Source organism: Bos javanicus, chromosome 2 (genome assembly GCF_032452875.1).
Source record: "Bos javanicus breed banteng chromosome 2, ARS-OSU_banteng_1.0, whole genome shotgun sequence".
NCBI classification, from domain to species: domain Eukaryota; kingdom Metazoa; phylum Chordata; class Mammalia; order Artiodactyla; family Bovidae; genus Bos; species Bos javanicus.
Genome location: NC_083869.1, coordinates 31395165 through 31418105, shown reverse-complemented (window position 1 = coordinate 31418105; position 22941 = coordinate 31395165). Strand labels below are relative to the sequence as shown.

The following is a 22941-nucleotide window of genomic DNA, read 5'->3' as shown; positions in this document are numbered from 1 at the left end:
ACTTCATATAATCTAAATCCTATCTGGTACAAGCTAAGTCTATTTTATCTTGCCTTTCCTTAACAAAAATGGAGAAGAGTTGATTACCATTTTCCACTGACACTCAGATTAGGAAATCACTCAACAGTTACCTATTTTGTGTGTGTGCTAAGTCTCTTTAGTCACGTCCAACTCTTTGAGACCCCATGGACTGTAGCCCACCATGCTCCTCTGTCCATGGGATTCTCCAGACAAGAAAGCTGGAGTGGGTTCTCATGCCCTCCTCCAGAGGATATTCCTGACCTGAGGATTAAACCTGTGTCTCTTACATCTCCTGAATTGGCATGCAAGTTCTTTACTGCTAGCACCATCTGGTAAGCCCAGTTACCTATTTAATACCTACTTAATATGTCCTACACTGTATTATGTTAAGAGAAAATGTCTAGGAGATGATTCCTATTCTTAGGAATTAACATCCTGATTAGAGAGATTCAAACAATCCAATAAAACAAACAGTTATTAATTTTTGACAAGATAGAAAAGATCAAAGACAATTTAGAACTAGACAGTGCCACCCAAGACGGGCGGGTCATGGTGGAGAGGTCTGACAGAATGTGGTCCACTGGAGAAGGGAATGGCAAACCACTTCAGTATTCTTGCCTTGAGAACCCTATGAACAGGATGAAAAGGCAAAAAGATAGGACACTGAAAGATGAACTCCCCAGGTCGGTAGGTGCCCAATATGTTAATGGAGATTAGTGCAGAAATAACTCCAGAAAGAATGAAGGGTTGGAGCCAATGCAAAAACAACACCCAGTTGTGGATGTGACTGGTGACAGAAGCAAGGTCCGATGCTGTAAAGAGCAATATTGCATAGGAACCTGGAATGTCAGGTCCATGAATCAAGGCAAATTGGAAGTGGTCAAACAGGAGATGGCAAGAGTGAATGTCAACATTCTAGGAATCAGCGAACTAAGATGGACTGGAATGGGTGAATTTAACTCAGATGACCATTATATCTACTACTGTGGGCAGGAATCCCTTAGAAGAAGTAGAGTAGATATCATAGTCAACAGAAGAGTCTGAAATGCAGTACTTGGATGCAATCTCAAAAACGACAGAATGATCTTTGTTTTTAAGGCAAACCATTCAATATCATGGTAATCCAAGTCTATGCCCTGACCAGTAATGCTAAAGAAGCTGAAGTTGAACAGTTCTGTGAAGACTTACAAGACCTTTTAGAAGGTCTTGTACCTTCTAAATACCCAAGAAGATGTCCTTTTCATTATAGGGGACTGGAATGCAAAAGTAGGAAAACAAGAAATACCTGGAGTAACAGGCAAATTTGGCCTTAGAGTACAGAATGAAGTAGGGCAAAGGTTAATAGAGTTTTGCCAAGAGAACGCACTGGTCATAGCAAACACCCTCTTCCAACAACATAAGAGAAGACTCTACACATGGACATCACCAGATGGTCAACACTGAAATCAGATTGATTATATTCTTTGCAGCCAAAGATGGAGAAGCTCTATACAGTCAGCAAAAACAAGACCGGGAGCTGACTGTGGCTCAGATCATGAACTCCTTATTGCCAAATTCAGACTTAAATTGAAGAAAGTGGGGAAAACCACTAGACCATTCAGGTATGACTTAAATCAAATCCCTTATGATTATACAGTGGAAGTGAGAAATAGATTTAAGGGACTAGATCTGATAGACAGAGTGCCTGATGAACTATGGACCAAGGTTTGTGACATTGTACAGGAGACAGGGATCAAGACCATCCCCAAGAAAAAGAAATGCAAAAAAGCAAAATGGCTGTCTGAGGAGGCCTTACAAATAGCTGTGAAAAGAAGACAAGTGAGAAGCAAAGGAGAAAAGGAAAGATATACCCATTTGAATGCAGAGTTCCACAGAATAACAAGGAGAAATAAAAAAGCCTTCCTCAGTGATCAATGCAAAGAAATAGAGGAAAACAATAGAATAGGAAAGGCGAGTGATCTCTTCAAGAAAATTAGAGATACCAAGGGAACATTTCATGCAGAGATGGGCTCAATAAAGGACAGAAATGGTATGGACCTAACAGAAGCAGAAGATATTAAGAACAGGTGGCAAGAAAACATAGAAGAACTATACAAAAAAGATCTTCACTACCCAGATAAACAGGATGGTGTGAAAATCCACCTAGAGTCAGACATCTGGAATGTGAAATCAAGTGGGCCTGAGGAAGCATCACTACAAACAAAGCTAGTGGAGGTGATGGAATTCCAGTGGAGCTATTTCAAATCCTAAAAGGTGATGCTATGAAAATGCTGCACTCAATATGTCAGCAAATCTGGAAAACTCAGCAGTGGCCACAGGACTGGAAAAGGTCAGTTTTCATTCCAATTCCAAAGAAAGCCAATGCCAAAGAATGCTCAAACTACCGCACAATTGCACTCATCTCACACGCTAGTAAAATAATGTTCAAAATTCTCCAAGCCAGGCTTCAGCAGTACGTAAACCATGAACTTCCAGATGTTCAAGTTGGTTTTAGAAAAGGCAGAGGAACCAGAGATCAAATTGCCAACATCCACTGGATCATGGAAAAAGCAAGAGAGTTCCAGAAAAACATCTATTTCTGCTTTATTGACTACGCTAAAGCCTTTGACTGTGTGGATCACAATAAACTGTGGAAAATTCTGAAAGAGATGGGAATACCAGACCACCTGACCTGCCTCTTGAGAAACCTACATGCAGGTCAGGAAGCAACAGTTAGAACTGGACATGGAACAACAGACTGGTTCCAAATAGGAAAAGGAGTACGTCAAGGCTATATATTGCCACCCTGCTTATTTAACTTCTATGCAGAGTACATCATGAGAAACACTGGGCTGGATGAAGCACAAGCTTCACACAAGATTGCCGGGAGAAATACCAATAACCTCAGATATGCAGATGACACCACCCTTATGGCAGAAAGTGAAGAGAAACTAAAGAGCCTCTTGATGAAAGTGAAAAAGGAGAGTGAAAACGTTGGCTTAACATTTAGAAAACTAAGATCATGGCATCTGGGCCCATCACTTCATGGGAAATAGATGGGGAAACAGTGGAAACAGTGGCTGACTTTATTTTTTGGGCCTCCAAAATCACTGCAGATGGTGACTGCAGCCATGAATTAAAAGACGCTTATTCCTTGGAAAGAAAGTTATGACCAACTTAGACAGCATATTAAAAAGCAGAGACATTACTTTGTCAACAAAGGTCTGTCTAGTCAAAGCTATGGTTTTACCTGTAGTCATATATGGATGTGAGAGTTGGACTATAAGGAAAGCTGAGCGCAGAAGAATTGATGCTTTTGAACTGTGGTGGAGAAGACTCTTGAGTCCCTTGGACTGCAAGGAGATCCAACCAGTCCATCCTAAAGGAGATCAGTCCTGGGTGTTCATTGGAAGGACTGATGTTGAAGCTGAAACTCCAATATTTTGGCCTCCTGATGCAAAGAGCTGACTCATTTGAAAAGATCCTGATGTTGGGAAAGATTGAAGGCAGGAGGAGAAGGGGATGACAGAGGATGAGGTGGTTGGATGGCATCACCGACTCAATGGACATGAGTTTGGGTAAACTGCAGGAGTTGGTGATGGACAGGGAGGCCTGACGTGCTGCGGTTCATGGGGTCGCAAAGAGTTGGACACGAATGAGCGAATAACTGAACTGAACTTAGCTATCTAGTTCTGTGTCCATGAGATTAACTGGCTTTATTGTATTCCTGAAATGTCCTTGTCTTACTTTGGCTTGAGGAAGAGCTTGAAACACAGATGGGATTTATAGCAGAATTATAGACCAAGACAGTGTCAAAAAGAGCAAAGAGAACAGGAAAGATACATATGGGGGACAAGGAGGAGACAGTAAATAGGGTGTTAACTGTGCAAAAGAACCATGAGAAAAGAGCTGGAAATGGTAGGACAGGATCAGATGCTGGGGACCTTAAGGAAGTCAATTCCCCAAGCTATTATAAGTAACATTTCTAGTTAAGTAACAGTGCCCCATTGAGTGGATACTGTCATAACTCTGCTAATAATTAAATGGGGATATTAATCACTGGGCTTCCCTGATAGCTCAGTTGGTAAAGAATCTGCCCGCAATGCAGGAGACCCTGGTTTCATTCCTAGGTCAGGACGATCCGTTGGAGAAGGGATAGGCTACCTACTTCAGTATTCTTGGACTTCCCTTGTGGCTCAGCTGGTAAAGAATCTGCCTGCAGTGTGGGAGACCTGGGTTCAATCTCTGGGTTGAGAAGATCTCCTGAAGAAGGGAAAGGCTACCCACTCCAGTATTCTGGCCTGGAGAATTCCATGGACTCTGTAGTCCATGGGGTCACACAGAGCTGGACACAACTGAGTGACTTTCACTTTCACTAATCATTTTTACTCATTTTGGCTTTTGGTAATTGGTAATGTCCTTCCAAATATTTTCTCATTTCGAGTGCATTCTTAATGAGGAAGTTTACTCAGTGGGGCAAACTAGTGCAGATATTTATTAGGGGGTAGACTGGTATTGTGGCACCCTTGGACATGGCCAGCTACTTTACCTGTGAGTAGAAATCACTTTGATTATATTATTGCCAATCATATATTTGTGTGTGTGTGCGCGTGTGTGTGTGCGTGTGTATGTGTGTGTGTGTGTGTGTGTGTGTGTGCAGAAAGGAGAGAAAGAAAAAGGAAGTGAATGGGTGAGGAATATACAAAGTTCCTCTGCCTACTATTTGCTACCACGGCAGAGATCTTGATTTAGTTCTGTCTTCCTGTCATGGCAGCTAGAAAGGAAACACAAGTCTCAAGTACTGAAGACACAAGCTGTGCAGGTGGAGTGACTCAGAAGTCCACGAGCAGCTCACCAGAAACCACATGAGAATAAGCCATCTGTCACTGCTGATCAAGAGATCAGATGTGAACCTAAAGTATTGGATGGAAACTAAAATAAAACCATTTCCTGCATCCAACAATAGTTAGCTCTTTGATTTAAATTTATTCAAGTTCAATCTACTGTTCCCTGTATTCAAGGAGGTGAGCTGGCCTGTGGGTTATATATTTGTAAGTGAGGACAAATGCTAACTGTAAGGGACATACGTAGCACTGACCGTGTCTTCATTCCTTTCCCCTGTGCTGTTCCTTACCCAGAATCAGCATAAGGCAAGCACTGGTCTGCCTCTAGAAGCCTGCCCATTAGTTAGTGTATTTGAAGCTTTGCAGGCATTTCACTTCACACATTAGATCCATTGACAGTGTTCTGTGTAAACAGTCTCTAGGAATAGATCCTAAGACTAAGCCTTTTCAGTGTGATTCCTGAAAGAACCTCTATGAAACAGGACCATGTTTTTCTGCTAAATGGTACAGTGGATTCTTAGCTTACTGTATAAGGGATTCCTGACAAAGCCACATTATCCAACTTTCTGCAAAAGGAATTAGTTCTCTTTTACCTAATCTTCCTCTATGAATCCAGATAGATGATATAATATAACTTGGAGATGACTTTATAAGTGAAATATATCAATATACAGGTATAGATAAAAATTCATAATAAACATATTTATAAATATGCATAAATAAATGTTTATTTATATTTATATAAAATAAATATTTATAAACTTAGTAAATATATAAATAAAATTATCTCTAAAACTAATGATTTAAAATACATTTTAAGTTTTCATGTAAGACAAAATATTTTAGTCTTTTAAAAGATAATACAATTGATCATATCTGTCCTATGGTGCCTTTTATACATGTTGACTTATAAAACATTTTAGCCAAAAGACAATTTTGTAAAACATGTTTTAAACCTTACTGCTTAATTTGTTTGTAAGAATGAGTAAAAGAAAATCTTGGTTTGACTCTATTAAAGGCTGACATTCATTTTGGAATGCAGTTGTATAAATATTTATACTTATGCTAATATAAACTAAACCACCAAACATGATTTTCAAACCCAACTTTTGAAAAAACAACTCGTAAACATTTGAATATGAATTATCTTTAAACTGGGTAAAAGAGAAAATTTCATGAATTATGTTTCTTGTCATGCACTTGGGAATTTGCAGAATCAAATGATTTATAAATTGTACTAAATTAATGTAGTAGAGAAATGACCTAGTTAAAAGTGTCGAAAGAGACTGTGCTTACCTCTCTAGTCACAAAGCATTCAATGGGGTATGTCAAAATGACAGTGACTCCATAGCAAAACCTTCCAAATGTTACCAAGTCATCATTTCTGCAATAATTTTCAAACAAGTCTCCTAGAGAACAATATAAAATAGATTTACTTAATAGATACTGGATATTTGAGATAAATATGTAATAAATGAGATATTGTATATTTATTATATGAGTAAAGGTACATAAACATCATTTAATTTAATTAATACAACAGACAGCTAAGTCTAAATATAAATTTTGCATTCAAAAGCTACATAATTACTGCTGGGTATTAAAACTAGCACATGCTCCACTTGAAAGCAAATTTATCACTAATGGTTTTTCTCTTACTCTCATTGTTTGTTTTTAGAAGATTAGCCTTAAATTTGTATCAACATCTGACAAATACTTTTATCCATTGTCTTCTTATACCAGAATCAACTCCCTAAATTCTTGTGCACTGGTTTTATAAACTTGCTTCTGGTCTTTGTTTCTAGTAAGTAAGTGACTTCATTATTAAAAAAAAAAAAAGTCTGTTAAAATAAACAAATTTCCTTTTGAAATGTTATTCTTAGATCAAGGACAATCCTGAAAGGAACAGTAGACTAGTACATGTAAGGAGCTGAATTTCCTGTATATCACTCTATGGAGTTTAATCACAAACTCAGGGCTACAGCAAGGAATTCCAAACATACACTATCTTTCATGGTATCTGATGAACCCAAGTATAAATGCACTGATTGAAAATGGTGAAAATATGGTTAGTTCCCAGGCAAAGTATTATATTTAATTAGTTCCAAACTAAATGATGGACCATATATACCTTGAACCAATTCTTATTTAGAGACTATTTTCTTAGACACATGTGAAGAAATACAGGATCTAGTGAGAGCACAGATCATGTCAACAAAAAGTTTCCCAATATAGAAACAAATATTTGGGGCTGTTTATTTCCTAAATAAAATACTTACATTTTAAAATGTTGGTCACAGTTTTCAATTAAACTGAATAGAAAATTAGATAAAAGTCACACACTGCCACACTGTTTATATATAAAAAAAATTAATAATAATCCTCTGTATACTTATTTTTCATTAAAAGACTAAATGACTTGCTTCTTCCCAAGACTTATTTAAGTGACTCTTTTCCCCTCCTTTCTTTTAACTGGAGTAAACGTACATTATTTTCTAGTGTCCCTTTTGGGCAGAAGGAGATTAAATCACAAAGCAAGGGTCACAGTAGTGGTTGGTTCAAGGTTGACAGAAAAGATTCTAACACTCTAGGAAAAAGGACTCAAACTCCCTGTTCTCTAACTTCCACTAAAATATGGGCCCTGCATCTTTTCAAAAGTCACTGGAAAATTCAAGAACAATGGAGAGTTGTCACTGCCTCACAAGCTGGAGTATGTGAAATGAAAGAGAAAAGAAGCCTGCAGTGTGCACAAACAAGACTGGATTTGCCTAAGGCAAAATGGCCTAAAGAAACAACGTCAGCTTATTCAAGCTTGACTGTAAGTGTGTTTTAGGGAATTATAGTTAGAAAAGGAAAAAAAAAAATCAAAATCAACCTGTCAGCTTTGTTATGTAAAGACTTAATTATACCTGAACAATTACTACTGATAAAAACCACCAGGAAGGTGTGACTAAGAGAAAGGGTTTCTGTCTTAGAGAAAAGGCATTTTGAAGCCAAGATTCTGTGGAGATTGGAGCCTAAAGGCCATTTGTCTTTCAAACTGTGCAGCTTTAGTGACATATGGCAATGTTTTGAAACAATTTTTATCAAGACTTTCAAGGTCGCTTCATTATTATACTCTAATGGCACACACAGGTATTATATTTTTGATAGCATTGTGATTATGGTATTAATCACTGTTTTTTTTTAAGTCATCTTTCTTTGTTTCTTGAGAACTCTCTCCTTATAATCATAGTCACCTGTAACCTAAATTTAGAACAAGGCACCATTCACCCAAGGGTACCTCAATGTCATCTGAAAAGTGAGCCAAGAAGAACTAGAGGTTAAGAGACAGCTATTAGTGGGTCATATGTGACCAAAACGGAGTAGACAGCAAGCCGGAATGAGGAGAAAATGGGACTGAAAGTCAGGAGCCGTGTTTCCACTTTGTCACCAGCCAGCTTGGGCAAGTTACTCTGCTTCTTTGTGTTCTAGGCAGGGGGTAAAACTAGTTATTCCACTTACCTTCCTAGGGTTGTCTGAAGGTCAAATGCAATAATAGACCTGCAGAAGCCATGGAATGCATGAATCACGGCATTTAGCAGGCTGTCAGACTACCCTAACTAGCACACATAGATGAGGCAATGCAAGAGGCAAGGACGCAGAAGAGATGACCACTCAGCTGTTGGATGGAGAAGAAAGAAGTGAATTCAGTGTCCTGGGGTGAGAGTGGAGGTGGGGAGGAAATGGGCTGGTTTTGTAGGAAAGGTGATATTTTGCATTTAAAGCAAAAGTAGAACAACTAAGTAGAAATGTCCTTGGTTGTTGGATGAACAGAAGAAAAGGAGAGGAGATAGGATTTGAAAGCAAAGTGGAAGCACTCAGAGGAAAAAAAAAATACATGAGGGAGTGAATGATGATATGGCTGGGCTCTTTTCTCTACAGGGAGTCCTCAGAACTGTTGAGTAATTCAGAGAGGTCCATGAGAATCAGAACCAAGAAGACTGTTAGCCTTGATGAGAGGATACTGTTGTCTTTGAAGGTGAAACTGCAGTGGACTAGTAGAGAGGAAAGCCAGAATTCATGTGCTTTGAAGTGAAACCATCAAAGGAGGGAGAACGGACTACAGAAAAAGTTTAGCAGTTTAAAAAGGAGAAGATTAGGAAAATTAGGAAAGGGAGGAAAGTAGAGGAGAGAATGTGCTCTACTTTGAAGTAGAGCATTAGGTATAATAATACTTAAAATGAGAAGTGATAGCACCACTCCATATGAAACAAAACATGTTAAGATAGAATTTCTCTTTTTACCTTGGGTGTAGCCAGTAAATGTCAAGTATCCACACGTAGCAAAGAGAATACTGATAAATACAGAAATCAAGGTAGACACATGGATGATGTGAGACCACTTAGCTACTGTAGGTTCTTCCAAAGAACCATAAACTAAGAAGCAGTTATGGTGGCAAATAAATGCTGCAATACAAGGGGGGGGAAAAAGCATTATTAAAGCAAATCACATAGTCGTCCTTTTCCCTTGGAAAATTCAGAGACATATGCTACTTTGAAATACTAATGAATTGAAGTTCAAATATACTAATTTACTAGAGATGCCAGAAATAATCTTTCTAACAGCTGTAGGAATGAGAAATTTCATTTGTATTAGGCTTATGTGATCTTTTCATGTCACTCTTGATATAAACCAGGCCTATCCAACTTTCTCTCCCACTTCCTACTGGCCTTTCCAATCTTAAAGGAAATCTAAACAACACCATATTTTCAGCCCAGGGCTTCCTTTCCCATCTGGGATATAACAGAGTCACTCTAGACTCCTGGCCAATTCACAATACTTTGTGTGCAAGGAATAAGTCTGTTAACACTTGCTAGATTTTCAAGTTAAGAAACAAGACTTTAATGAGTTTTCTGCATGAGGAAAAGACTTGTTAAAATTGAAGCAAATTTTAGTGATGAGTGAGAATGGTTTGTGCCTAATTTTATGTTGGCACAAACTGGATCATACGCTGCTACTAGGAAGTCTAAAACAGGACATCTGCTTTCCAGACACAAATACGAGGCAAAGCACTTTTTCATGGTACAGAAGACCCCACATTGAGAAAGGACCTTGGAAACCATGTACTCACCAAATGACATCACACCAACAGCCTGAACGGCGTTGGGCTTTGCAAATATCCAAGCATCTTCTGTTTTTGGTCTAGAAGAGAATCGGTTAATTTAAAGAATGATTAAACAAACACAGGCATAAGCATACAAGAAAACAAGAAATGATGTCATGCTATAAGCTGAACATCTTTAAGTCAGAAATTTATAAGGAGTCCTCATTCATCTTTTTAAATTGTAAATAAATTCCCCAGGAATATTGATGTAATCTGTTAACCTTGCTCCTTGAAAATGTATGTCAAATATACTTGGAAAGAATCTAGTTTCACATATTTAAAATAGATTACTTAATACTGTCACTTTATTTGCTTGTCAATTTAATAAAATATTTGTTATGTATATTTGAGATACTCAATGAGGAAGATATTAATAAAGCAAAATTCTTCCTCAATTAATCAATGCAGCCCTTCATTTCCTTCTAACCCATTCTTCCAGGCTCATCCTACCCAAAGGAAATTCACAGCTGGGACTACACTTTATCGAGAAAGGTGGACTGAACTAATATTAATTGAAAAGGTCCTTAACGATGTTCCAGGAACTATCCTATTCTATCTCAATCCTCACAGTAACACTGACGTGTTCTTATCACCATTTAAAGCATTAGGAAGGTCAAGCTCTGGATGGTGACACATCTGGTCAAGCTTCCACAGTCAGTAAAGAAGCTGAGCTTTGTCTCTTTGGTCTGTCCATCTCTTCCTTACTGAGCTGTCAGTCACCTCCAATTCCCACCTGTGTATACACTTCTCAAAGAGGGTTTAGAAATATATGCACTTGAAACTGCCTGAATAACCCTCTTTCCCGGTGTCATTAAAGTGTCTGCCAATCTGTCTATAGTCACGGATTGGTCTCCCTGAAGAACAGTCAAGAACACAGGCTCCAGTCTGTGTTGATCTTCTGGCCCTATCTACTTATTAGTGATCTTAGACAAAGTACTTAACCTTTCTGTGGTTCAGTTTTTTTTTTTCAAATTTAGTTACTAATTTATTTATTTGCCTGTGTCAGCGCTTAGTTGCAGCACGTGGAATCTTCCGTTGCGGTGGGGGCTCTTTGCGGGGGTGCCTGAGCTCAGTAGTTGTAGTGCTTGGGCTCAGCCACTCTGCAGCATGTGGGATCTTAGCTCCTCAACCAGGGATCGAACCCACATCCTCTGCATTGCAAGGTGGATTCTTAACCACTGGACCACCAGGGAAGTCCCTGTGCTTCAGTTTTGATATATATAAAATGCAGATAACATTAATAATGCCTAATTCACTGAGTTATTACATAAATGAGAAAAATATGTAAAATCTGGGAGAGAACCTAGCATATGGTAAGTATTCCATAAATGGTTAATAGTATTATCAGCTTATGTCTCAACATTGTTATTATTATACACTGTCATTTAATAGAAGGTAGCAAAGGTCCAAAAGTATGGCCAGCTTCCCTGAAAAGGAAAGCCTTGAGTGAGACCCCAAAATGCATAAAGATGGAAGAGGAGGAGAGGAAAGAAGGGTCCTTGAAAGTAGAAAGGCACCAGGTGTAAAACCATCTATTTCATAAGTTTGTGATTCATTCTCAACGTAGACACAAAAAAATGTCTCATTTGTTTGGTCAGAGTTAGTGCGATTCATGCATTATGTCACTGCTTTGCATATTTGAAATGAGCAGTTACAAACTCAAAAGAACGAAGTGGCATACAAGGGAGGCCTCCTGCTGTTACAAGGCTTGCTGACTCTCAGAGATTTTTGAGTGGGAGCTGCTGCCACCTGCTGCCTCCACTGCTCTTATTGCAGTGACCATCACCCACAGCAGCACACCTGTCAAATTCCCACGTTAATGTGGAAAAATATAAACTTGGCCCAGAGTCCTTAAATTTTTTTTTTTTTTTTTTAGAAAAGGCAGCATTAATAATTGTAGAAGCTTGAAGATTTTTAACTTTCTAATATTTTAAATGATCTACTTCTGTTAGGGTTTTTGCATGTTAGTAACATTAATTTTTCCTTTCAGTACAGATTGTGGTGGTACCCTATTTTTTGACTCTTATATGAGTAATAAAAAAGCACGAGTTTTATGTTTCTTCATTCAAGTTTAAAATGCTTTTCCTAGTCCATATGGTTCCTTGAAATTCCTAGATAAGATGGAGAAATAGTAACTACAATAATTTTGGATTCTCTGTGTTCATCTTAACGATGTTGATTTCATAAGAGGAAAAATACCAAAAATACATTACATATAGGGAAAAACATGCCCAAATCTAGAAAGAGAAGGAGACACTGAATATGGTTTTCCAGTCTTTTATAAATCAGCCTGGGATTGAGTTCCAGAAAAATGTGTGTGTGAGTTGCTCAGTCATGTCTGACTCTTTGTGACCCCATGGACTGTAGCCCAGCAGGCTTCTCTGTCCATAGGATTCTCCAGGCAAGAAGACTGGAGTGGATTGCCATCCCCTTCTCAAGAGGATCTTCCCAACCGAGGTATCGAACCCTGGTCTCCTGCACTGCAGGCAGATTCTTTACTGTTTGAGCCACAGGAAGTCCAGAAAAATGGTTCCACAAAAAAAAAAAAAAGAGAAAGTTTCTTGATATATTTTGTGATATCTTGATACCCAGTGTGGATAAGTATATAAAGCATAGATGGCTCTGATTTTAGAAGCTTAAAATGGAAGACGAAATATTATCAAATGCAATTAAGCAATGTATAAGAGAAAGAATCATGTCTAAGAGTAGTTTTTCCAATAAGTGCAAGACTAGTAGTAGTGCAATAGAAAAATCTATTAGTATAATTCATCACATTAACAGATTAATGGAGAATAAAAAGCTTATCATTGACCATTTCAAAACATGTAGAAAAGCCCACAATCTAGTATTTATTCCGACAGTATATTAAGCAAGCTATTATTAAAGCAGAACTTTCTTGACCTAATAAAGAATGTATACCAAAACCCATAGCAAATGACATATTTAAAAGTGAAAAGTTAAGAAAAAAAAGTGAAAAGTTAGAAATATTACAATTAAAGGCAGGCACTAGATGATGTTCACTATCACTGCTTCCAGAATATACTACTGGATTTCCTAGCTTATGTAATAAAATAACACATAGTGATAAGATATGTAATCACTGGAAAGTGATAAATTATTTGGACGTAATATAATTATGCAAACAGAATATTTAGGGGAATCTACTGACAAGCAATTGGAATTAATAAAAACATTCAGCAATTTTACTGGACACAAGCTCAATACACAAAAATCATTAGGATTGATGTACACAAATAAAAACTAGTTAAAATGTTTTTTTAAATGGCAATGATAAAGAAAACTAAAAAATATGCATAATATTAATAGTATGATATAATTTTATTGAAAGACAAACAAATGGAGAGATATACCATATTTATGAAGGAAGACTCAACTGACATCATGTCATGTCAATTCTCTCCAAACTAATATTTAATTTCAAAGAATAAAACATAATATTGATGGAACAGAAATTGTTTTAAATCTATAAAAGCAAAAACCATAAAGATAAAAATTGATAAACCTGGTTAAATTAATAGAAGGTAAATATAAAATGTGTCAGAGAAGGCAATGGCACCCCACTCCAGTACTCTTGCCTGGAAAATCACATGGGCGGAGGTGCCTGATAGACTGCAGTCCATGGGGTCGCTAAGAGTTGGACGTGACTGAGCGACTTCACTTTCACGTTTCACTTTCATGCATTGGAGAAGGAAATGGCACCCCACTCCAGTACTCTTGCCTGGAAAATCCCATGGATGGAGGAGCCTGATAGACTGCAGTCCATGGGGTCGCTAAGAGTCGGACGTGACTGAGCAACTTGACTTTCATGTTTCACTTTCATGCATTGGAGAAGGAAATGGCAACCCACTCCAGTGTTCTTGCCTGGAGAATCCCAGGGACGGGGGAGCCTGGTGGGCTGCCATCTATGGGGTCACACAGAGTCGGACACGACTGAAGCGACTTAGCAGCAGCAGCATACATAGGAGAGACCCAGGGGAAATTGCCCAAATGGCCAAAAACCTTACCTTAAATACCATCTTTAGTTAAAGATAAAAGAGGCTGCTGGGGGCAGTGGTTTGGGACTTCAAAAGTGAGGAAGGCAATTCACATGGAGATGGAAAAGTAAATGTTTGGTAAACAAATGTTTGCTGGGCCTCGAGGAGACAGGGCCCACGTAGTGGACTCTGAACTCTGGCCCTGCCCCGTTTCTCCTCCACACCTAGTGCATACTCTTTGCTGGTATCTGGTGATAGCTCTATTTCAGGAATGTCCCTCTATCTAAATTCTCTTAAGCAGTGAGGAAGAAGGTCAAAGGTGCTTCCTGAGTCTTTCAGGTCTTGATTGTTTTCAGTTTGAAATAATCCGCTGGCCAAAGAAACATATTTTGGGGTGGCAAATTTTGCTCCCTTACAATTGCTTTCTATGCTGATGGAAATGTTCTACATCTGTGCTGTCCAACATGATGACCACTAGACACATGTGGCTGCTGACTATTTAAAATTATGGCTAGAGCAAATTAATTTTTAATTTTATTTAATTTTATCTAAATAGTCACATGTAAAGGAAGATAAATTAGGAGATTGGGATTAACATTTACACTTCTATATATGAAATAGTAAACAACAAGGACCCACTGTATAGCACAGAGAAGTCTACTCAGTATCTTATAATAACCTACCATGGAAAAGAGTCTTAAGGAGGATACACACACACACACATATATATACACAGACATTTATATGTAAAACTGAATCACTTTGCTGTACACCTGCACCTAACACATCATTGTAAATTAATTATATTTCAATAAAAAATTGTAAAATAAAAAAAAATAGTCACATGTGGCCGTTTGCTACTGTGCTGGACAACAGAGATCTAAATGGAGTTCTATAGGTATTTTCTGTTGCAAAAAACATAATTACCTTCTAATGGTCTAAGAACTCTGGAAATCAGTTATGTATGTGGGTGTTTGGAGAAAGCTAAGTATTTTCTCATCTTTAGGAAAAAAAAAAAAAATTACCCTTCCAGGAGGCATTCTTTTATAGGTAGGGTGGTTCCTCTCTTAAAAAAAAAATAAATAAATAAAATAAAACAGTTAAATTACTTCAAGAAGGGTCATTTTTCCTGTAGTGTAGCTTACATCATAAGTTTCAGCCACTTGAGCTTTCTGAGAGGCAAGTAGAAGAATGGAGGAGATGAATGGAACAATAAACAAGAATATCTTGTGAACTTATAAAGAACCATGGCTACTAAAAAATTTGAAAAAAAAGAACAAAAAAGCAAAAAAAATACTGAGAACTAAATCAAAATTGTCATGAATAGAAACAGAGGGAAAACACAGTACATAGTAGTCATATTGAAATATTATTATGAATCAAGTGAAGACAATCTGGTTTCACAAAATGATTAGATTATAGGATGAGCACTTCTCTTTTTTTAATTTTAAAGAATAACTCACAATAAGTTACCTGTGAAGTAGAAATGGTTTTCAAATGATTTTTCAAAATCAAATTAAAATTAATTAACATACAACTCTTCAGGAGTATTTCTTTTGCACAAAGAGAGGCTAATTTTGTTCTGAAGAAACCTCCAAATAGAACTGCTCTCTGGTTTCTTTTCGGTTTAGATTCTTCTGTTGGTGCCATAAAGGTTCATTTCCTTGAGAGCTGAAACCAACCACATTTATTGGTGTGTTTCTAGAGTCTGCAATGGAAGCCAACAGCTTTGAAATTAGTCCACTGACGTCAGCAGTGTCTTTTCAGCAAGAGTCAGTGTTACCTAATGATGAATCAACCGGCTTTTAATCCCCATTTGGCTCCTGCCTGCTTCTTTCATTTAATGTGATTCCTGCTGACTATAGATAAAACTGTGGTTAATATTACCAATAAGGGACAAGTAGAACAATAGTGAACTTAATTCCCATTGTGAAAGAACTTTGTCTTGACTAAGAAAAAACATAATTACAGCAAGCTGAAATGGAAAAAAAAAATAATGAGCTTTGGGGTCAGACAGACTTGGATTTAAATTTTACCTTTATGATATACTAGCAGGCTGACTCTCAGCAGATTACTTAATGACACTGGTCTCAGTTTTCTGTGCTGTAGAACAGAGACAGTATTAATTCTGTTTTACATATCTGACTTCTCTAGTGGTCCAGTGGTTAAGAATCCATCTTCCAACGCAGGGGACTTGGGTTTAATCCCTGGTTGGGGACCTAAGATTTCATGCCACAAGGCAACTAGGCCCATGCACCACAACTAAGACCTCATGCAGCACACTAAGTAAGTGTTTTTTAAAAGGGCTATGAGAAAATGAATAGAAGTGTGGTATATAGTGGACAACCACTGTTAGATGGGGCTCCTTCTGCTCTTTTTCCCTTTGTTCATGTTCTTGCCACTAAAGTAATAATACATGTCTTAGTCTGGGTGTAAGGACCTGCAAGTACATGAAATGTAATGTTTGCCATGGTATTCATACTCTTGCAGAAAATGAAGGGACTGTGAGAAAGGTAAGTGGTTCTTATTTTAAATAAGTGAATGATTAATCTTCATAACAGATGATATTTCTGTAACTGGTTTTGATAATGATGAAAAAGATGAAAGGTTCATTTATGCTTTGGATATTCACAGTAAATATTCGGTATTCTCTCCCACCCACCATACCCCAAACAATTTTCTGCACAACCCGGTCTGCCAAATTAGTGCAACTTCCAGCTGCAGAAAGCCACTCAAGTTCAGGGTACTCAGAGTTGCTCACCTCATGCCAGGGTTTATACCTTAGCTCCAGTGTCAGTTTCCCAAGCTAAGTTGAGGAGCTGCTCTGTAGTGATATAAATTTTGCTACAGTGGTATGCAGACTACCACCAGTGGAAGATAATTAAACATTTGAATAAAAGAGGGCACTCATTGAACCTTAAGATATTTTACATCTAAAATGGACAGAGAGGCAAATTGCCTGACTATGTAATCACCACTTGGATAACATCTTAGACTAATCACTTGAGAGGAAAAAAAGTATAACATTAACTTTAAAATTTTTAAGATTCTATCTATCTATATATATATGCACACATAAATTGAGGGTTATTCTTATTTTTTTGTTATATAATTTTCTGATTATAGAAAGCATTTTATTCTGTCCATGTCCCCAAAGTAAAATGTTTTTCTTTTGTATTTCACCATGGGGAAACACTATGAAAGAATATTTATGGATTTCATCATCAGCATCATTAAACATAAATAAGTACAGGGACATTAAAGTTCATTTCTTGAACTCTTAACACTACCTTTTCATAGAGAGATAGAAGCTATCTTATCTTGCTACATTAGGAAACTGAAAGTTTCACTTTCAGGAATTATTTGGAGGTCCTATGGGCTTCCCTAGTGGCTCAGACAGTAAAGCATCCGTCTGCAAAGCAGGAGACCCGGGTTCGATCCCTGGGTTGGGTAGATCCTCTGGAGAAGGAAATGGCAGCCCACTCCAGTATTCTTGCCTGGAAAATCCCATGGACCACAGAGCCTGGTAGGCTACAGTCCATGGGGTCGCAAAGAGTCGGACATGACTGAAGGACTTCACTTTCACTTTCATGTTTTATTTCAATAAGGTGATATGGCCTTGCACATATTATAAAATCTTCAGGTGTGCGTATGTGTGTGTGTGTTGAACAGTCTTTGGAAGCAATGGAAAATTAATCTTTACCAAATTGAAGATGCAGTAACTTCACTGAATGCACAAATAACAGGCAGAGGTAATTGATTCCCAGTTTTGTGGGGGGTTGGGGGGGGCTAAAGAAATATTTAGCAAAGTAATATAAAATCTTATTTTAGTCCTTTTTTTACACAGAAATCTCTTCCCAAAACTTTCAATTAAGTGCTAATACAGGTAGTTTTTCTTTTTTCCCCCCAACCTCTCTGCTGTTTTTCATGGCACAGTGCAAGCCTCACAAACAATGGAATAGCTTTCCTAAAGAGGAAAAGGTATTTTAAATAAAATGCTTGGATTTGTACTTAAATCTGCAGGCAAATTAATAATCAAGTGTTAAACTTGGACATCCAATTAAACTCAGTGGATGGGACACATGAACCTAACTTCTTGTCTCAGCCTCACAAGAATGATACTAAAGGGATTTAAATGGAAGACAAATCCCCAGGGGAGGGGGTGGTAGAAGAAGAGACATCACTAAGAGAAGGTATTTTGAAAAAAGGGAAGTGGATGCTTACAACGTCACTTACAACTGCTGAGAATGGAAAAAGGTACAGCAACATAGAGGGAGCTAATGATGTGAGACAGCTGATTCTCTTTGCTAAAGCCCTGTGTGTGCAGGACTCAGACACACCAGGAAGTGACTCAGGATGTTCTAGCAAAAGGACAAAACAAAGAAAAAAGAAAGATTTGAGAAACTGAATGTAGGGTGTCTAACACAAAATAGAGGTGAAAGGAAGCCCTAGCAAGACAGTGGGACAGCAAACTGAGAAATTACTCTATCTAGTAAAGAAAGAGGACAGAGATTCTGAAAAGGGGTCTCTAGTGAAAATAACAAGACTGGCAGACGATCTTATACGTTTGAGCATTTGAAAAGGAATAACAAAATTAAGCAAAATCAAAAGCTAAACGAGGAAAAAATATCTTTAAAAGACATCTCACAAAAGACTCATTACCTCCAAAATATACAAAGAACACATAAAACTCAACAATAAGATCACAAACAACCCAATTTAAAAATGGCCAAAGATCCCTTGATCCTCTAACAGACACCTCATTGAAGAAGATATCTTGAGAGCAAACAGGTGTATGCAAAGATGCTCCAAATCATATGTCACCAGGGAAATGACAATTCAAACAACACTGAGATACCACCGTACCTCTTACAAGAAAAAAAAAAAAAAAAGTACATCTATTAGTCTGTCCAGAATCTAGAACACTGATAACTCCAAATGTTGGTGAGAATGTGGAGCAATAGGAACTCTCATTCATTGTCAGTGGAAATGCAAACTGGTACAGCTACTTTGGGAGACAGTTTGATGATATCTAACAAAACTAAACACATTCTTATCATAGGATCCAGCAATCACATCGCTTAGTATTTACCCAAAGAATTTGAAAACATATTCCACACACAAACCTGCCACACCAACACAATACAGCTTTATTCCTAATTGCCAAACATGGAAACAACCAAGATAGTCCTTCAGTAGGTTGATGGACAAACTCTGGTATATCCAGATGATAGAATATTACTCAGTACGAAAAAGAGATGAGCTATCAAGCCACGAATAAACATGAACAAACCTTACATACATATTACTTGAACAAGAAGCCACTTTGAAAATGCTACTTAGTCTATGACTTCAACTGTAGTTGAAAATTCAACTGGAAGAGGCAAAACAATACAGAAAGTAAAAATATCAGCAGTTTCCAGTGGTTAGGGTGGAGGAAAGGGGTGAATAGAGGAAACACACAGGAATTTGAGGGAAGTGAAATACACTGCATGTTTATATAATGATGACTGCATGTCATCATACATTAGTCCAGACCTACAGATGTGCAATACCAAGAGTGAACTCTAATGTAAACTACAGATTTGGGGTAATGATGATGTACTAACCTAGATTCATCAGTTGTAACCCATGTACCATCCTATTAGAGGATGTTGATAATGGGCGAAGCTATGCATGTGTGAGAGTAGAGGGTTTGTGAGAAATCTCTGTACCTTCCTCTTAACTTTGTTGTAACCTAAAACTGCTTAAAAAAAAATAAAAAAAATTTTTAAAGCTAAACTGAACACCCAATGAAACATGATTCAAAACAGAACCAAAAGCAAGTCTTGATTCTAGAAAAAAAAATACAAGAAATCAGTTCAGTTCAGTCGCTCAGCTGTGTCCGACTCTTTGCGACCCCATGAACAACAGCACACCAGGCCTCCCTGTCCATCACTAACTCCTGGAGTTCACCCCAAATCATGTCCATCAAGTCTGTGATGCCATCCAGCCATCTCATCCTCTGTCATCCCCTTCTCCTCCTGCCCCCAATCCCTCCCAGCATCAGCAATGAGTCAACTCTTCGCATGAGGTGGCCAAAGTACTGGAGTTTCAGCTTTAGCATCAGTCCTTTCAATGAACACGCAGGACTGATCTCCTATAGAATGGACTGGTTGGATCTCCTTGCAGTCCAAGGGACTCAAGAGTCTTCTCCAATACCACAGCTCAAAAGTATCAATTCTTCAGCACTCAGCTTTCTTCACAGTCCAACTCTCACATCCATACATGACCACTGGAAAAACCATAGCCTTGACTAGATGGACCTTTGTTGGCAAAGTAATGTCTCTGCTTTTGAATATGCTATCTAGGTTGGTCATAACTTTCCTTCCAAGGAGTAAGCGTTTTTTAATTTCATGGCTCAATGATTTTGGAGCCCCCCAAAATAAAGTCAGCCACTGTTTCCACTGTTTCCCCATCTATTTCCCATGAAGTGATGGGACCAGATGCCATGATCTTTGTTTTCTGAATGTTGAGCTTTAAGCCAACTTTTTCACTCTCCTCTTTCACTTTCAACAGAAGACTTTTTAGTTCCTCTTCACTTTCTGCCATAAGGGTGGTGTCATCTGCATATCTGAGGTTACTGATATTTCTCCCAGCAATCTTGATTCCAGCTTGTGCTTCTTGCAGCCCAGCATTTCTCATGATGTACTCTGCATAGAAGTTAAATAAGCAGGGTGACAGTATACAGACTTGATGTACTCTTTTTCCTATTTGGAACCAATCTGTTGTTCCATGTCCAGTTCTAACTGTTGCTTCCTGACCTGCATGTAGGTTTCTCAAGAGGCAGGTCAGGTGGTCTGGTATTCCCATCTCTTTCAGAATTTTCCACAGTTTCCTGTGATCCACACAGTCAAAGGCTTTGGCATAGTCAATAAAGCAGAAATAGATGTTTTTCTGGAACTCTCTTGTTTTTTCGATGATCCAGCAAATGTTGGCAATCTGATCTCTGGTTCCTCTGCCTTTTCTAAAACCAGCTTGAACATCTGGAAGTTCACAGTTCACGTATTGCTGAAGCCTGGCTTGGAGAATTTTGAGCATTACTTTACTAGTGTGTGAGATGAGTGCAATTGTGCGGTAGTTTGAGCATTCTTTGGCATTGGCTTTCTTTGGAATTGGAATGAAAACTGACCTTTTCCAGTCCTGTGGCCACCTTTGAGTTTTCCAAATTTGCTGACATATTGAGTGCAACACTTTCACAACATCATCTTTCAGGATTTGAAATAGCTCAACTGGAATTCCATCACCTCCACTAGCTTTGTTCGTAGTGATGCTTTCTAAGGCCCACTTGACTTCACATTCCAGGATGTATGGCTCTAGGTCAGTGATCACACCATCGTGATTATCTGGGGCGTGAAGATTTTTTTTGTACAGTTCTTCTGTGTATTCTTGCCACCTCTTCTTAATATCTTCTGCTTCTGTTAGGTCCATACCATTTCTGTCCTTTATCGAGCCCATCTTTGCATGAAATATTCCCTTGGTATCTCTAATTTTCTTGAAGAGATCTCTCGCCTTTCCTATTCTGTTGTTTTCCTCTATTTCTTTGCATTGATCGCTGAGGAAGGCTTTCTTATCTCTCCTTGCTATTCTTTGTAACTCTGCATTCATATGCTTAAATCTTTCCTTTTCTCCTTTGCTTTTTGCTTGCCTTCTTTTCACAGCTATTTGTAAGGCCTCCTCAGACAGCCATTTTGTGTTTTTGCATTTCTTTTCCATGGGGATAGTCTTGATCCCTGTCTCCTGTACAATGTCACGAACCTCTGTCCATAGTTCATCTTACAAAGCTTCAAATACATGATGGCAACATAATGAAGGCTTATTATAAGGTTCAGATGGTTTAAGGAGCAGTGCTTCTAGTGTTGTAACATATTTTAATACTAACGGAAATGGAGACTCGCTTGTAGCAGTTTGTAAATACTTTTACAAGAATGACTGTTTCTCTTAGTCTGAAAAATCCAGACAGATGTTATAAAATTTTCAGAAACCTTTTCTTTCTGTTTGCCATGTGGGGTGGTTTGGGGGTGGGGGGGGGTAAATTCATTTTGCAAAATTATCTCAGTTTGGATTCTTGGATTCAAGCTTTGCACCCAATTTTAAAAGACATACTTGTCCTTATCTTTATAGCAGCTGAGGAATAATAAGGTAAAGCAGTAGAGAGCAAGCCCTACCAAATGCATCTCTAGTCTTCAAAGGCTGGAGAAAACAAGCTGCAGAGGGACTGCTTCAGATCACCAGAACATCAGACCTCCAGTCAGGAGGGTGGGACATCACATGTTGTACCTGCAAAAACCCTTTTCAGCTAAACGCAGGCACCTTCCAAATCATACAATCTCAGCAGAGCCTGCGTTTTTAAGAGAGCCTTACATATTAACCTCTTCAACCAGGCACATCCGGGAGTTAAGTGCTCTGGCTGGCACACAAACAGAGGCTCCATGTTTCCTGTCACACCACGAGCTATTAGTGACATAAACAGTTCTGCCCACTTCCCCAGCTCTGCATCAGCTGACAGCACTTTGCCATTTCCTCGCTTCCAAGCTTACTTTTCTTCTGAGTCAGTCCTACAGACAACTGCAGTCTGTGTGAACACATATGCTATTCAGGAACATTCTTCCTGGGTATCACCTGAAACCTCAAAACTTATTCTTTTGTTTTTAAATGCAAGTGCTCAAGATTTCCATTAAAATAAATGTAATTTCAGATGTGTGAGCTCCAGAGTATGACACCTGACCTTTGAACAACGCAAAGCTTGGGGGCACTGACCCTCCGAACAGTCAAAAATCCAGGTATAACTTATAGGTAGTTGATCCTCCCTATCTGAGTTCTGTATTCTTGGATTCAACCAATTGTGATCCTGTAGTAGTATTTCCTACTGAGAGAACTTTGTATATAAATGGACTCAAGCAATTCAAACCTATGT

General features: G+C 38.2%; 1 protein-coding gene across 4 annotated transcripts in view; it reads right to left on the bottom strand.

Annotated features, from left to right (window-relative positions):
• The window catches only part of SLC38A11 (solute carrier family 38 member 11), a 60426-nt gene that overhangs the window by 14755 nt on the left and 22730 nt on the right, over positions 1 to 22941 (bottom strand). For 3 of the 4 annotated variants that reach the window (XM_061436484.1, XM_061436505.1, XM_061436492.1), the window contains exons 8-10: positions 9958 to 10028; positions 9131 to 9292; positions 6141 to 6253 (exon numbers count right to left, since the gene is read on the bottom strand). In XM_061436484.1, the coding sequence (XP_061292468.1) occupies positions 6141 to 6253; positions 9131 to 9292; positions 9958 to 10028 (346 nt within the window). The remainder of the gene's footprint in view (positions 1 to 6140; positions 6254 to 9130; positions 9293 to 9957; positions 10029 to 22941) is intronic. The other variant, XM_061436500.1, reaches the window with a different exon arrangement.